General features: G+C 49.8%; 1 protein-coding gene across 2 annotated transcripts in view; it reads right to left on the minus strand.

The window, feature by feature from the left end:
- Positions 1-3,802: 3,802 nt before the first annotated feature.
- The window catches only part of KCNH1 (potassium voltage-gated channel subfamily H member 1), a gene marked incomplete at both ends in the record, with an annotated part of 420,139 nt that continues 406,974 nt past the window's right edge, over positions 3,803-16,967 (minus strand). For both annotated transcript variants that reach the window (XM_082832647.1, XM_082832646.1), the window contains one exon: positions 3,803-4,657. In XM_082832647.1, the coding sequence (XP_082688773.1) occupies positions 3,803-4,657 (855 nt within the window). The remainder of the gene's footprint in view (positions 4,658-16,967) is intronic.

Here is a 16,967-nt window from a genome sequence, read left to right on the forward strand (position 1 = left end):
CTTCCCCTCCCACCTAAAGATTCAGGAGAGGAAGGTCGCTGGATGGGGTGGTGTGATGGGGTGCATTTTTACTCTGAGCTGTGCTAACTCCACTTCTGAAAGAGGATTCCAGGACCAGCAGCAGCGCAGAGGATGATCTAGAAGGCTGAGGGTAAAACAAGCCCAGGAATTGGATAACAAGAAACGGGAACAGCCTTGAAACGCTAGGGCCCATGTTGCTGTAGCATCAGAGTTTTCAGAAGCCATTGGCTGCCTACCACGAGCTACAAACCCTTTGCCCACAGATTTAATCTGAGGTCCAGAATATAAAGAAAAGTCTTAGAAAGAATCAAGCCAGGGGGTGTGAGTGCGAGGGAAGCGGATGGATGAAGGTGGAGATACCAAGACTGTGCACTGGACCAAGGCTTCTCAACCAGATGGCTGCCTCCCACTCCTTCCTATGGGAATCTCATCATAGCCGGTGGGGCAGCCTTTGTAGGTACATGAAACGGCAGCAGTCATTGCTGGAGACGGCGTCTCCATCAAGAACAAGCACTCCATCTTGTTGACCGCCTTATTTCACCGACTCACCCCTCACTGCCACACCTCCAGCCAAGGTGGGGGCGGGGGTGGGCGTGGCCGTGTTCAGCAACCAACCAAGTGGTAGGGGCAGGACCTCCTACTCTAAACAGCCTGTCTGTTAGGGTACTCTGGGAAATGGAGCCTCCCTATGAATGACATTCAAAGTAAGGAACTGATGTAAGAGATCAAGTAACCAGCAATCACTCTGCAATGGTATAACGACATGTCCCCTTCCCTCGAAAAGAAAAAAAAATAGCTCAGGTAAAGCTACACCTCTCAGCGTAACTTTTCTAAAGTCTAAAGGTTGGGTCCAATCCCCAAACACCTTTTGTTTCCCTAATCTCTCTTCAGCCACCAGAGAACGGTTTATAAGTGGCAGGCTGAGTCAGTGGTATCTGAAGCTCGTGGTTCTTGCTTGGGAAGCCAGAGCGGCATCTGGGCAAGGGTGTAGGTAGGTAGTACGAAGCAGCCCACGGCCAAGTGCATGTCATAAAAATGCAAGGAAAGAAGGTTTGGCTCGTTTAAAAATGTTTGTTTTCTTTCTTTTTGTTTTTTTTTTTCCCAGAGAAAACCATTAGAGCAAAAATCCCTAAAATCCCTAAATCCTTAAGGGGAGAAGAATAAAAGCATATACAGCCATACCTGTGGTGCACTGTCACCCCCAGGAGCATGGGTTGCAGGCCCTGCGACCCCAAGATGAGCGGATCCGGGTTTCTCATCACTAGCCCAGTTTGAATCCTAGGAGTTGATCAAGCAGTACATTCACGAAGCATTATTTTCCCCCCAAAACAGGTCTGGACTTCAAAGCCTCACGCACTAGCATCTTTGCCCCTCAGAACCAGCTGGGGGGGGGGGGTCATTTCTTAATAGACACCTGTACCCCTCGGGCAGGGCTGGAGGGAAGGGCCTGCAGGGTGCTGGGCAGGTGCTTCTGAAGTTGGAGGTTGCAGTCATCAGGGCCCTCGCCCTGCCTTACAAGTGGTGAGTCCTAAACTCCGGAAGCAGGTTGATGAGCCTGTTTAAGGAATGGCACACTGGACCGATTCAGGGGCGGCTAGCAGATGGGATCCCAGATAGTTTAGAGCCTCAGCCCCGAAGACTAGCTGGCAGCTTCTCAAGTTAAAGAGGCTGAAAGCCCCACGGCTTACCCAGAGTCATTAACGGTCATGACTCTCGGCCCTGGGAAATTTCACTTCTTCTTTGTATGCTGCCATCTGAGGCTGAATCCAATTATGTCTCAGCCTCGGGAAGCATCGGGGCACCCCGTAAGCCTCGCGGAAGAAGCTGCCTGAGTGTGTGGGGCCTCTGGGGAAGGACCCCTCACGTTGACCTTTCAGACTCTGCTCCCCAAGGCTGTCTGTGCCAACCCTGGCAGCCAGGAGAGGACAGCCCCACTCTTGCACAGACAACTGAGGTCCAAGTCCTGGGTCATGCCATGGCCACTGAGCAGGACTAAAGAGAGCGGGTAGGCTCAGACAGGAGGCCTTCCGAAACACTAGCTATCTTTGGTAGGGCAGGCCCTGACCTGTCAGGTTCCCTTCAGTACTGAGGGACATCAGCTTTGGGATCCAGAATCTCTACTGCAAAGCAATGCCAGGCAGAGGTGCTAAGGACGGGATTGCCACAGCATCACATGTGCAGGTCAGTGCCCTAGACGATTCCATGCTGTCACTAATCATTCCAGATCACCTGCACTCCTAATTTCACTCTCAAAGCTGAGTTTTTAGAGCTGAACTTCCAATCTTACTTATCAATTTTTAGGGTCCTGACCCCTCTCTCCACTTTGTCTGGGAGAGATCTCTTTCCTTTCTCAGACACCACGGAAAGGAGCCCAAGCACACGAATAACCTGAACCCAGGGGACTGCGAGGCAGTGGACAGTCCCGAGCATCATGGCATAGGGACCTGGATGGCCCACAGGTGGCTCCGTGATCATCATTCTAAGCTCAGACCTTCCTCGTGGACCACTGTCCCGCAGCCACCTCTCTCCATCACTTTACAGAGACAGTCTGGAAACTCCTGCCTCTTTCTCTTTTTCCAGCTCCTGAAGCCACTACAATCACAGCCCTGCAGTCTCATGGTTTCTCTTTGAAGTCCTACTGACTTTAGTATGAGATAAAGAGATTAGCTTAAAAATAAGGCCAAGCACGGCTCCCGAGTGTCCTAGAATGAACCCATGCCGTGGACAAAATACAAACTTCTCTAGGGCAATCCCAACAAGAGTCATAATAGAAACACAGCACTCGCTACAATCATTTTTCTGAGGTCATGTGTGTGTGTCTGCTTTGCTAATAAAGCAAATCTGGGCTCATCACCCTTCCTGCCGATGCCCCATACCCTGAGGAATGCCACAGGAACACTTGGGAAGAGGTCAAGAGGAAAAGAAGCAAAGGGCCTGTGTGATGAGGCCAGTGGCATGGAGCCGAGCCAGAGATTCATCCGGGGCCTCCAGGGCCCTCCCCTTCCACTATCCTATAGGAGCAGGGTGCAGACCATAGCCCAGGGAACCTCTGGATCGCCACCGCCCCTCTCCAGCTCTTACACTTGGCTCATCTCTTTTGGGAAAGGAGACCTGAAGCTTCCCGGCTCGAAGTGTCTACAGGAGGCACCCAAAGCACCTCAGCTGCTTTTCGGCCTTAACCGTTAAGAGACAGAAAGTCGAAAGGCTCTACCCTCCCCTCCCTGTCCCTCAAGCTCCCCCTGTCCCGAGCTTGTTACAAATGACTACAGTAGGGAAATAGACGGTGACCTCAGACACAGGCTGTCCAAGGGCAGGGAATGCTGGGACCTCCCCGTGCCCACCACAGTCTCCGGCGGTCCTGGCGAAGGAGCCCAGCGTGGTAATATACACGAGGGGTTCTCGGTGCTCTCCCACCAATCCCCAATGGCTGCTGTTCTTTCCTGGTAGTTTTCATCTTTTACAAATACCATGGCAGTAAAAAATTTAAAATGAAGGAAAATACCCTTTAGATGGCGTGCCTCCTCTTCCAAAGTTGTGCAAAGACAGTTCAGATGCAGCTGCCGTCTTGCAGGGTGGTGGCACACTCCTCTTCCCGGACCTTCCGCCAGATAGAGAAGAGGAGAGAGCGTGCCTAAGCGACTGGTCCCACTTGGATTTTCTGTCGGGAAGAGGCTACTTTGAAAGTTGTTGCTCATGTAGGTGTGTGTGGTAGAGGTGATGTCTATAGGGCAGGAGGGAATAGGGTGTTTTGTCTTCGACTTGTTTTTTTCCAGCAGACCTCTCAGCTCGCTCCAAAAATGTCCCTCTCTGATTCTGGGGACTGGGGCCTCGATATTTCAAACAGCTCCTGAGGAGACTGAGAGGATCTTCTGGAAGTTAATATCCTGAGTATCTCAGAGAGCTGGTTCTCAATGTTCGTCATTTTGGTGTTCAAGGCCTTGATGTCCTCCTTCAGCTCGTGTTTCACCTCCAGGACGGTGGCCTGCAGTGTCTGCTCAGGGATGGGGTAGAACGAATGCTTGACCTCGGCCAAGATGGGGCTCCGGTCCTGGGGGCTCCTGGCCTCGCCCACGCTGTCCAGACGCAGGTCGCTCTTGGTGATGCCGCTGTCACACGAGTCTGTCTTCCTGAGCGTGGCCTCACCGCTCGCCTTCGTCCTCTCGGGGAGCGTCTCCATGGACTCGGCCTTGGACACCTTGCTCCAGTCCTCAGCCTTCCCGCAGGAGTCCTTGAAGCGGGCCCAGCCCTTGCGCTTGGCCCAGTCACCCCCGCCGGCCTTGGGGCCCAGGCAGTCGGCCCCCGGCGGCGCCTGCAGCCTGGCGTGGTCCAGCCCCGTGGATGCGGCAGCCGCAGGGAAGGCCACGGGCGTGGCAGGGCTCTCGCGGACGGTGACGACGCTGGCCTTCACCAGGCCGTGGTGGGTGTGCTCGGTGAGGATGCTGCCCTTCTCCACATCCAGGTCGTCCAGGTCCCGGCCGCCCCTCTCCGCGGCCAGCCTGGCCTCCTTCTGCTGTCGGAACCTCTGGAAGAGCCGCCGGACAGGGTGGTCCGGCGGCAAGATCAGGGGGGCCTCGTTCTTCCGTTTCATGCGCTCTTCCTCCTCCCGTTTCACATCGCTGATCTTCCGGAACACGATCTGGAGGGAGACAGAATGACACGTCCTGTTAACCCAGCTGTGGCATCAGCGAAGCTCAGCCCCTCGGCCCATCACAGGCCTGGTGTCCTGCTCCAGCCTTAAGGGAGCGGGCTCACAGTCCAGTCACATCCCTGCAAGACCTCCAGGTCCTTGGCTCACTGACTGCCATCACTTTCCTTTGCTGACCCTCGTTCCCACCTCTCCAACAGCAAGGAACTGACTCCTGCTGTCATCCTCTTCAACAGAAACAAACCCCCAACCTCTCCATCTCTACAGGCCTAGAGGATGGAGATGCCAGGTGGCCTCCTCCAAGGAGCCTGTCCTGGCCTCTGAGCCTGGGTCCCCTTTAACCCGTTCTGGCCTGCAATTCAGTATCACCTGGTAAGCTTTTCAAAACTCATTTCTCTGACCCCACCTCAGACCTACTGCACTAAAAGTCACCAGATGGGAAGCCCTTGAATCTGTAACTTAAAAGGCTCCCCCGGTGATTCTGATGCACTGAAGTTCTACACCACGGTCCAGGGCAAGAAAGTTCAGCCGGGTTCCCAGGCAGGGTGACGGCTAAGGCTGCCCTTGACATCTGCAGATCTGGACCCTACGTGAATGCAGTTGGCTGTGAAAAGTACACGCTGTTCTCACATAGAGGCCCTCCCTGTCGTCAGGGAGCTTACGGGAGAAGAAAGGCCCCGTGACCCTAATGTTACTTCGTACGTATATTTCTTACGAGGACACTGTAAGGCCACAGGGACACATATCGTTATCCCCATTTTAGAGAAGAGGAGATCAAGGCTCAGAGTGGCCAAATGTCACATAACAGACAGGTCTCCTCTAAGACACTTGTACTCAAGCAGTTAAGCCCCAGACCCGTTCAACGTCCAACAAGTTCTTCCTGACGATGACAATGCTTCATGCAGTGGATGGACAGCAGCCAACAATACCGTCTCAAGACTCTGGATCTGAGTGCAGCGTAAGCCACATATTACAGGGTTTCCCTTGCGCCGACATCCGATTATGGGAAAGCCCTGTAATTTCTGACGTACGTTGCATGTAGCAGGTACACTCAGGGGCATGTCTGACTCATCCCATACCTGAACTTGTAAGAAAGAAGCAACCTGCAATAGGTCATTTTTTAAACTGTAAATGCTGGTTTGGGGACCAGAGGGATTGAGATCCTTGAGAAGTAGAGGAGAGGTCTGTGGGAGGGACAGGGGCAGCTTTTCCATCACAATCTGGACAGCCCCGTGCGGGCAGCCTCTGACCAGCCCAGAACCTGCCCCAGAGACTTGCTGCAGGACCCCCAGCTCTTGGAGAGGCACGTGTGTTGGCAAGCCCAGAGCCTGGGCTTTGGGGTCAGACAGAATTAAGTCCCAGCTCTGCCAATTAGTTGTGTGATCTCAACAGGTACCTTAACTTCCGAGTCTCTGTTTCCTCCTTCAAAAGTGGGAAAAATCCCTCCTTTTCTGACTTGATGGAAAGCCAACAGAAGAGTACTTATGTGAAAGTACTGGCTAACTGTGAACGCTCAAAACGAATCCTCCTGCCCCCACCATTTCAAGGCCTTTTTGTTTTTTAACTTGTAGACACATATAATATGTGACTCATTCTACCTCCTCCAGGAAGGCCCCGCCCCACCCCACCCGGGGCTCTCGGATGGAGCCACTCATTAGGTTCTCGGATATGACCGACAACGTTGTCATTTTATATAAAGTGCCAATAAATACAGAGGAACCCAACACACACTGAACTGCGTGCTTGATGCCAGTGATCAGTCAGCAGATCGTTGGCAGACTGGAGGCTCACCTGTCACGTGACTTCTCCATCAAAGCTTCTGTCACTGGATGACCTGACACTAACAGGTGGGTAGGACGGAGCAGCTGCCCCTCTTGCCACCTGGCTAAATCTTCAAGCCACATTACTTGGGTCCCAGTGAGTGGCTTTCTGACCTCCACGGGACAGCATTTCTCCCAGCCCTGCCCTTATCCGTCTTCTGCCCTGCCCAGGGTTATGTGATTTCATAACCCTGTCTCCCCAGGTCCTTTTCAGCCATAGCCCATGTGCTCCTGTAGTCTGGATCCTGCAGATCCAAGCCATGGCGCTCAGGAGAATCCCATCCACTCTGAAGAGGAACCTAACTGAAGGCATCATAGGGATGGAGGGATGATGACAAGTAGAGTGATCAGGACCTTTTCTGTCTGTCCTCCCGGTGCTCTGAGTTGGCAGATTTCCACCTCCTTTCTCTGTTCTGGCAATGGACCCTGATCTCCAAGAGGAGTCCAAATCCTCCTCACACCAAGGCCCAACACAAACAGCACCTCCTCCAGAAAGCCTTCTTTGATTTCATGGAGCTCTAAGTCCTCCTCCCACCTCCCAACCCTAACGGCCCTTGCTGTGCTCACACCACTCTTCTGCCCTAATTACTATCTTGCGTCCACCTGTAGTAGTGATGCCATCTGTTGCCTCCCCTACTCACACCCCTTCTTAGAGAAGGGAGGAGGGGCAAAGGGGATAAGAAAGGAAGGTGGGACAGAGAGGAGGAATGAGAAAAAGAGGGAGGAAGGGAGAACATATGACAATGTGAATATACCCCAAAGAGATGATGGCGTTTAGAGCCGATTGCTCTGGTCCTGCCTTTATTCTGAAGGACATCTGATTCTTATCAATATCCCCCTTTTTACTTGAGCTCGTTTGGGTGGGGTTCTATTCCTTGCAAGCAACAATTCCCAAACAAGATACCAGTTACTTACGTCCACGCCTTATCCCCTCTGAAGGCTCCCTGCAGGTCTAGCACTGTACTTTGCATGTCACATTGTGTCTTTTACTTTTTAAAAATTTATTACCTACCCTACGAGAGCAGGGATTGTCTGTTTTGTTCGCTACTCCCAGCACTTAGAAAGTACCTGGCACCTAGGGGGCCCTCGATAAATATTTGTAGAATGGATGAAGAAATGAATGGGTGAAGAACAGATAAATATGAGCCAATGAATCAATGTTAGCATGTCTTAACCTGGAAAGATGCAATCACAGAGGTCATAATGTTATAAAAGGAAGGGATTGGCTCAGAACACACAGGGTCCTCTTAACAGCTCTCTCAACATCAAAGGTCAGGCGGCCCTTGAGACCAGGAATGAGATGTCTTAAGACTAAAGAGAAGTACTTCTTCAGATATTGAGGAGTCAACCCCAAACTTCCTATACCAAGTGGTTGTATGGTGAAGTATGAAGTATACCAGTAGGCTCACAGATGCTTAATACGCATCCATGGTGCATATGTGTGACGGGAAATGGTAGCTCCTCCTTGAGGGCGTGGAAATACTGGGCTCTTCAACCAAATGCCTCATGGGGGTCAGAATCCTGGACCAGGGGCCAGGGGCCTGGCCAGCATATTCGGATGTTGTGGCCACATCATCAGTGGGGTCAGTTCAGCACTCACGGGCTGGGGCTCTCCTGGGGAGGGGACGTGCGTGTCTGGGTCTGTGCTGAGTCTTCTGAAGCTTCTTGGCTTTTCCTAAAGGGTCATCTTGTGTGCCTGGGGTAGCCCCACCTGAACATCACTGGCTCATCCAATGGGCAGGTAAACTAGGGAACATCTTTCTGCCCTGCAGAAATGCCTGAACCTGCCTTTGAGAATCAGCAAGTAAAATTAGCATTCCCCCAAGGGGACCAGAGCTGATGTGGTCTAACAGCTTTTCCAGTCTGAGGTCTAGGCCTCTGCTTACTAGCTTCAGCTGATTTTTTGGAGAAGTTAGTCATGGAGTCTTCATCTCCAGAGGCAGCTGTGACCAGGCATTTGACCAAGTATTTTAGATCTAAGGACAACTGCTCTTGAATTTTTCTTTTATGTAAACTTGGATCTTCCTGTGGAAGACAGTCCGATGTCAATGGGAAGAGCCTGGACTAGGAATTGGAAGACGGGAGTGCTCATTTCAGCCCTGCTGGGCCCTGAGCAAGCCGCCCCTTCGCACCCAGTGGGACAACCTCCTCCCTCAGTTCCCAGCAGAGTTGTGCCGGGTTTTCTTTCTTTCCATTTTCCTGTTACATATTGGGCTTCAATGTAAGATTTCATCCCAGGAAAGGATTCTGTGGCCTGAACTATCATTATGAAACCCACTGGATGAGGTCATCTCTAAAGTCCCTTTGAGAATGAACAATGAATGATTTTAATAATACAGTACTTTGTCTTGTGTTTTATAGCATATTCCACATACTCAAGTGCATCATCTCATTTAAGCTAAAGCTCCTGGGAGGTGTGCAAGGACTTCCTCCACAATCTGACAGTGGAGGAGACTGGGGTTTAGTTGGTAGGGTGGCCTGCTCAAGGTCACACAGCTAAGCAGAAACAGAACTTCAGGGTATTGGCTAGTGCTCTTGCCTTGACGTCACCTTTCTTCACATCAGCAGTCCGTAGACAGGGGCCACATCAACAGAGAGGTGCCAGGGTCTATCTGGAGAGGTTATTACCAGGGACCCCCACTAATCACCCACTGGGGAGGTCCAGCCCTAGACACAGGCTAACACTGGTCCAGGCACCACTGATGGGATAGGTCTGGATCCTCCCTAGCCAGACAGAGTCCTGCCAGCCCACAGGGGTGCCTGATGTGTTGGGCATGGGAGACCCATGCTGAATGCTGAGCAGCTCGTGACTGACTGTGTATGGGGAGACAGAGAATGCCCCAGGGCAGAGGTGGCTGCTGTGCCTCACTCATCTATCTCCACATTCCTCCGAAGGCTCAGCAAGCAATGGCCTAGAGCCTGGGAGGCCGTTAACAAACAGTTGTTGAGCTGAACTGAATTGACACCCGGCTCTTCAATCTGCAGGGCTTCTTGAGCAGTTATTTTCAAGTTTGTCTGAAAAAGTAATCCCACTGGCAGCTGAGGTGAGTCAGGACCATCGATTGCCTCTTCTGGGTTGCATTTAAGGAGGGCCCAGTCCCTCTTAAGCCCCCTTAAGACCAGGCCAAGGGGAGGAGTCCCCTCAGGGTCACTGAGCAACAGGGTCCCTGCAGCACATGTAGGGGAAAGACAGCCCTGGGAGGGAAATGGACCACCTAGAGTTCTGACAGCACAGAGAACGGGAGTCCAGTTGCTTAAAAGAGCTTAGATTGGGGAGTAAAAAGATTTACATAATGTCAGTTCTCAGTGGTTTGCATAAATAGAGACTGACGTATGAATCAGAGAAAACCACAGATAAACCAAAAGGGATTTATTTTGGTTTTAATTGAATTCAGACGCATGGCCCCAATCTGAAACACACAGAGAACAGTAGAAAGAACACAGGCTTAGAGTGGTCCCAACTCTGCTGCTGACTGGCTGCTATGTGACCTCGGGCAAGTCATGTCCTTGCTTGGCTGGACCAGAACAACAGTTCTCAAATCTAGCTGCACTTCAGAACCACCTGGAGGAGGTGTTGTTATGTACTGAGGGAGAATTTCCCGTGGCAGCGTCAGAGACTGGCATTTGCAACAAGATCCCAGGTGATTCTGACCCAGGCAGCCCAGGCCAGATCTGCTGACCAGGGACTCAGAACCCCAGGGCTGATGACTGGTGAGATCACTGCCACTCTGCTGTCCTCCGTGTGGGCACATGCTGAAGCACAAGGTGCTAAATGTGCCCAGAGTGGGGGGGGGGTGGGGGAGGGCGGAGTCAGTGGAGTCACGTGCAACATGAGCACAAGCTTTGGATCCCAGACAGACTTGGGATCATGGTCCCCAAGCCTCAGTTTCTTTGTAAAAGCAGATAAAGCTATTGATTTCATAGGGCTATCATGAGGATAAGGTTGGATAATATAAGTAAACTCTTAAGAAGAGTACCTGACATTTAATAGTTGCTGAGTAAATGTATTATGTATCATTCTTTGTGGGGACGACCCGTGAGATGATTCTAGAAGGATGAGCTGGAATTGGGAATAAAAGGTGAACGATTTGGGTAAAGGGGCTCACACAGGGAAAAGCACATGTAATGACACAAAGGCAGAAAGGCCACCCACCAGAGAAAGATATCTTTGTGGTAGTAGTCCCAGTGGGAGGGGCTGACTCTGTTAAATTTTTGGCGTTAAATGTGTGCTATCTCATGACATCCTCATAGCAGCCGCAGCAGGTGGGGAAAGTCTTTATCCTCATTTTTTAAATGAAGAAACCAAGCTTAGAAAGGGTAGGTGACCACCTAAGGATACTCAGATAGTGGAGCTAAGATTCAAACCTCAGCCATCTGAGCCCCCATCCATGCCCACGTTCTAAGCCATTCTGCTAGGCAAATGCCTTGGTTTTAGGGAAAAGGGTGATTTTCTCTCACATACGTTGATAACCCCCATCCCTGCCCCACCACCACCTCTCTCCACTAGTTTCTCTTACTCCCAGTCCATCAGCAAGTTCTCTAAAGAATCCAGGGACAGAACTGTGAAGCAGAGAGATCGGGCCAAGGTGAGGGGAGAGGCCATGAAGCTGAGGCTCTCAGAGCTTTTAAGGAGAGGATTCACTAGGTACATTAGGACCTATTAGTGTGGTCCTTTAATTTATCAGGATAGGGGTGTGACTTAGCATGAGAGTCAGGCTTTGGTTGGTCAAGGCAAGAAAGAGGAGCTGTAAGACACATGAGCTGAGTGTTTTGGTTACTGGGAAGGCCTTGCCTCCTTGCACAGTGGTGAGGTCACCAGTTACCCTCAGGGCACAGCACCGGGTAGGAGGAACAGGAATGCAGAGGTCCCAGTGGACTTTATCCATGAAGAATCTAGAGGTTAGAGGTCCTCTGCTCTCAAGTGGCCTGGTCCAGTGGCTCTCAGAGTGTGGCTCACAGGCCAGTCCCTCCCACTACCATGCAACATCTGCACTTTCTTCTGGCATTAATCAAGAATGACCTTGTCCCTTAGGGACCATGACCATGATCCCTTAGTGACATCCCATGAGGAGTGGCATCATCTCATTCACTCTTGTAAGGGCCCCCACTGAAAACTAGAGGGTCAGCAAGGTGTTCTGTTGACAGACTGGCCTGTGTCTGAAAGACTCCTACAGATGCACCTGTTCCTGTCTTCAGGAAGATTCAAACCCAAGAGGAATGGGGATCTCTCCTTCTCAAAGCCACCAAGTGAAGCAGATACATCCCTTGTTTGCTGCCCAGAGAAGAGATGGCACTGCTGTGTGGGAGCCACTGGCCTCTGGCCTTTCACTAGGGCCACATTTGCCACTCTCTTCCTTGCTTTGTGCTCCCTCAGCGTAGGAGACTGAATTACAGACACCAAAAGATACGTCCACCCGAACCTCAAAATGTGATGTTACTTGGCATGAGGGTCTTTGCACATGTAACAAGTTAAGAATCTTAAGGTGAGATCATTCTGCATCAGGGTGGGCCCTAAATCCAAAGATAAGTGTCCTTCTTAGAGACAGAAAAGAGAAGACATGAAACACAGAGCAAAAGGTCACGTGAAGACAGAGGTAGATACTGGAGTTTTGTAGCTACAAGCCAAGAAATGCCAAGGATTGCTGACAGCAACCAAAAGCTAGAAGAGAGGCATGGAACGATTCTTTCTCAGAGCCTCCAGAAGGAGCCAACCCTACAGACAACTTGGTTTCAGACTTCTGTCCTCCACAACTGTGAGAGAATAAATTTCTCTTGTTTTAAGCCACCCAGATGGAGACAATCTGTAATGGCAGCCCTAGGACTCGGTTCCTTTACGGCTTCTTCTTCCTCCATCCCCTAAATGCAGTCCTCCCCCAAAGCCCTGCCCTTTGCTCTCTGTGCTCCATGAGGTCTTTCTGCTTCAATGCTCACCTCACCTTCATGCAGCTAAGAGCCAACAGAGGTGCTGACGAGACTGGTACAGATGCCCACCCTGCTGTGACCCTGAAGAAATTTCTTGATCTTTCTAAGCCTCAGTTGTCTTCTCAACAAAAATTCCTACTTCCAACCTTGCTGCAGTGATGCAGTGAAGTGACGCTTGTGAGAAACCTCTCCCTCCCTTCACATTCACAAAGTAATGTTGCTTTTCACACCAGCCCCAACTCTAAACCTGAATTTTCCCCCACACAGCATGGCTATATCGACGTCTCGTAGACCTTTCAACCTCTCCCAGCCAGAGCAGTCTCTCTTCCCACCCGTCTTTCCTCAGTGTGAGCCAAGTCACCAATCAAGCAGGAAGAAATGGGGCCAAATGTGGAGCTGGTGACACGCCTCCCCCATCAGAGTTGCTCCAGTGCTAAGACAGGTAGACCAGCGTTCAGCCTCCAACTCTCCCTCAACAACACCTCCCCCCTGTCTAGGGAAGCACTAATCATGACCTTTGAAATCAGGTTAACACTATGCTGTCTCATGATTCCATCGGAGAACTTAAGAAAGTGGAAGATGCAAAGAACTAGGACAAATAATCCTAAAATTTATATGGAACCACAAAAGACCCAGAATTGTCAAAGCAATCCTGAGGAAAAAGAACAAAGCTGGAGGCATAGCCCTTCCAGACTTGAGACAATGCTACAAAGCTACGGTAATCGTGGTGTGGGCACAAAAACATACACATAGATCAACAGAACAGAATAGAGAGCCCAGAAACAAACCCACACACCTACAGCCAATTAATCTACAACAGAGGAGGCAAGAGTATACAATGGAGAAAAGACAGGCTCTTCAGCAAGTGGTGTTGGGAAAGCTGGACAGCTACGTGTAAATCAATAAAATTAGAATGTTCTCTCACACCATATATAAAAATAAACTCAAAATGGTTTAAAGACCTAAATATAAGACATGACATCATAAAACTCCTAGTGAGAACATAGATAAAATATTCTTGGGACATAAATTGTAGCAATATTTTCTTAGGTCAGTCTCCCAAGGCAAAAGAAATAAGGGCAAAAATAAACAAATGGGACCTAATCAAACTTAAAACCTTTTCCCATTAAAGGAGATGATCAACGAAACGAGAAGACAACCTACAGAACAGGAGAAAATATTTGCAAACGAGGTGACCGACAAGGGCTTAATATCCAAAGAATACAAACAGCTCATACAACTCATTATAATAATAAAAGAAAAAAACCCTCCAAGCCATCAAAAAAACGGGCAGAAGACCTAAACAGACATTTCTCCAAAGAGGACAGATGGCCAACAGGCACAGGAAAAGATGCTCAACATCATTAATTATCAGAGAAGTGCAAATCAAAACCACAATGAGGTATCACCTCACACCTGTCAGAATGACTTCATCAAAAAGTCTCCAAGTTATAAATGCTGGAGAGGGTGTGCAGAAAAGGGAACCCTCCTACACTTTTGGTGGGAATGTAAATTGGTACAGCCACTATGGAGAACAGTATGGAGGTTCCTCAAAAAATTAAAAATAGAGCTACCATATGATCCAGCAATCCCACTCCTGGGCATATACCCTGAGAAAACCGTAATTCAAAAAGACACATGCACCCCAGTGTTCATAGCAGCACTATTTACACTAGCCAAGACATGGAAACAACCCAAGTGCCCATCAACAGATGACTGGTTTAAGAAGATGTGGCATACACACACACACACACACAATGGAATATTACTCCATTAAAAAGAATGAAATATTCCCATTTGCAGTAACACGGATGGATCTAGAGAATATCATACTAAGTGAAGTAAGTCAGGTAAAGACAAATATTATATGATATCACTTACATGTGGAATCTAAAAAATAATACAAATGAATCTATATACAAAATAGAAACAGACTCACAGACAGAAAACAAACTTACGGTTGGTTACTAAAGGGGAAAGAGAGTGGGAGGGAGAAATTAGGAGTATGGGATTAACAGATACAAACTACTATACATAAAATAGATAAGCAACAAGGATTTACTGTGTAGCACAGGGAACTATATTCAATATCCTGTAGTAACCTATAATGGCAAATTATATATATATATATATATATATATATATATATATATATATATATATACATCTGAATCACTTTGCTGTGCACCTGAAACTAACACAATATTGTAAATCAACTATAATAATTTAAAAAAAGGTGAAGATGAACTGCAACTTGCAGAAATTGAACCCACCAAATACTTCCCTGTCTGAGGGTTCAGCTCATTGCCCTCCACCCCCTTCAACCTTCTACTCCTGCACAATCCTGCTTATCATGGCTTTGGAAAGTTGGGACCAGGTTTATCTCCACCCTAGGCATAGTCTTCTGAATATTCCTTTTGCCTTCCGGCCTGGAAAACGGGAAAGGGTCTGTCCTGAAAACAGCAGCAAGGGGAGCCCAGCATCGGGAGAGACAGGCGAGTACTGAAACTTGACGTTTCATCACCACCTTACATCCGAGTCACTCTCCAGCGCTTCTCCCTTCCTCAGCTGAGCCTTCAACACAAGTAGCGGCTAACACCAACCAGGCATTGAACAAAGGACCAGATATTGGGCTAAGCACTTTGTACACGTCTGTGACTCACTCCTCACAGCCACCCGGTGAAGTGGATATGGAAGTCATTCACCCAGGCAAGCCTGCACCTGATGTACTCTGGATTACCTCTGCAGTTTGTCCTTCTCACCGCCAAAAGAGGACAATAATTAAGGAAAGATCCATCCACCTCCCACCCCCAACATCTTCTGGTTGGCTGCATTCTCTTATTTTTTCTGGATTAAAGAATCGGATACAAAGCATATATTTGCATAGTTGCATAGTTGTAATTCCACTCTTAAAAATTGTCGCTTTCTACCAAAATGGACAAACAACTGAGAATTCTGAGAACTTGTATGTTACTGAAGAGTTGGCTCTGACATCACTGTCACCGTCCCTTGTGATCTGTGCCACCCTGTGGCATGTGACTGGGCTACCGTGACACTCATCGTTTCAGCCAGCAGATCATACCGTCCCACGCACAAAGCACTAGAGCAAAGAATTCGATTCAAGCAATTGTCTAGTTTTGAAACATGATGGTTAGAACAATTTCACTGGATTATTCTAGGGTTTGACTCTCCCAATAAATAATTTTCTGTTGCACTGTTAAAATTCCCATTTCTTATACTAGGATGCTGACTTTCAGAGCCATCAAATGCCTGACCCCCAAGCGGGGTGCCTTCCCACTGCTCCATCAGGGCGCAGCCGCTCAGCTTCCAAGGAAACTTGCCGTTCTGCCCTCCTTGAGAAAGCATCCACTACCGTCCCACTCACATCTGAACTCCAGACGTTCATCACACCTGGGCTATACGGTGAAGTCTCCCACCCCCCTCACGGGGAGAGGGGAGAGGTGGTGTGGGACAATCCCAGAGTGAGGACCAGTTCTCTCCCTGATGTGCACTCGGGTACATGTGCCTTCTCGCGAGCTCTCAGCAGAGCAGCCCTGAATGAAGCGATGGGACTCGTCTGGAGAGCTAGTCCCGTTTGCCCCTATCCCTGGGGGGTGTTTCAGTGATGGGGATGCGGTGGGGAGGAACTGGGAGCTCAGCTGGGAGGAATCTTGCATTCCCCACAGGGCCGTGCAGAAGCAAGAGCGCCTGGGTGGGGGTGGGGAGTAGAAAGAGTGGTCTGGAGACGGGCTCCCCGGAGGTGGAGGGCTCTTAATGATAAGGGAGAGGGTTATTGGCTCCCTGAGCTTTTCCTTTTGAGGCCTAGTCCCCTCCCCTATGGAATATGGGGTGCATGTGTAAGAGGGGTGACTAGAGGGGGTCTCCTCCATCCTCACACTTGCATTCTCTGCCCGTGCAGCACTGCGTTACAGCGGGGTCTCTGCCCCAGTAGCTCCACTGCCTTCCTAGGCCAGGACAGAGGTCTCCCTGTCCCTGCTAAAGTGTGGGCACCATACCCCAGCTCTAGAGTCACGCCTGGTCCCACAATGACCACCGAGAGTCGGGGCTCACTCAGGAGGGGTGCACAGGAGGGAGCAGCCTGGACCACGTAGCAAGGTGAGCCCACCCAAGGGCTCAAGCAGCCTTCTCTGCAAACACCATCAGAAGTAGAGGAGGCCAGAGCTTGAGTCTGCGTTCTGTGTTCTCACAGAATCCTCTTCCAGCACTGTATGTAGAGCCAGCTAACCATGTCTGAGTCATACCCCAGCCACAACTAGCCGAGAAACTTTCCTCTCTGAGCCTTATTTTCCTCATTTGCAAGCTGAAGATGCTAATGCTTGCTTTGGCTCTCAGGCAGCGCTGGTGCAAGGTAGACTGCTGTACACACAAGCTACATTAGAGCTACATCTCAATTATTCCCGTGTAACCTCCCAGCAGGGGAGGCCATCTCCGAGCTTTGCCCCAGGGGCCACAAGAACCTTTCTCTTTGTGCAAAGCACAAAGGGCAGCAAGGTTTAAGAAATGACTGGGTAGGGCTTCCCTGGTGGCGCAGTGGTTGA

This window comes from Leucopleurus acutus (assembly GCF_964270905.1).
Source record: "Leucopleurus acutus genome assembly, chromosome: 2".
NCBI lineage: Eukaryota > Metazoa > Chordata > Mammalia > Artiodactyla > Delphinidae > Leucopleurus > Leucopleurus acutus.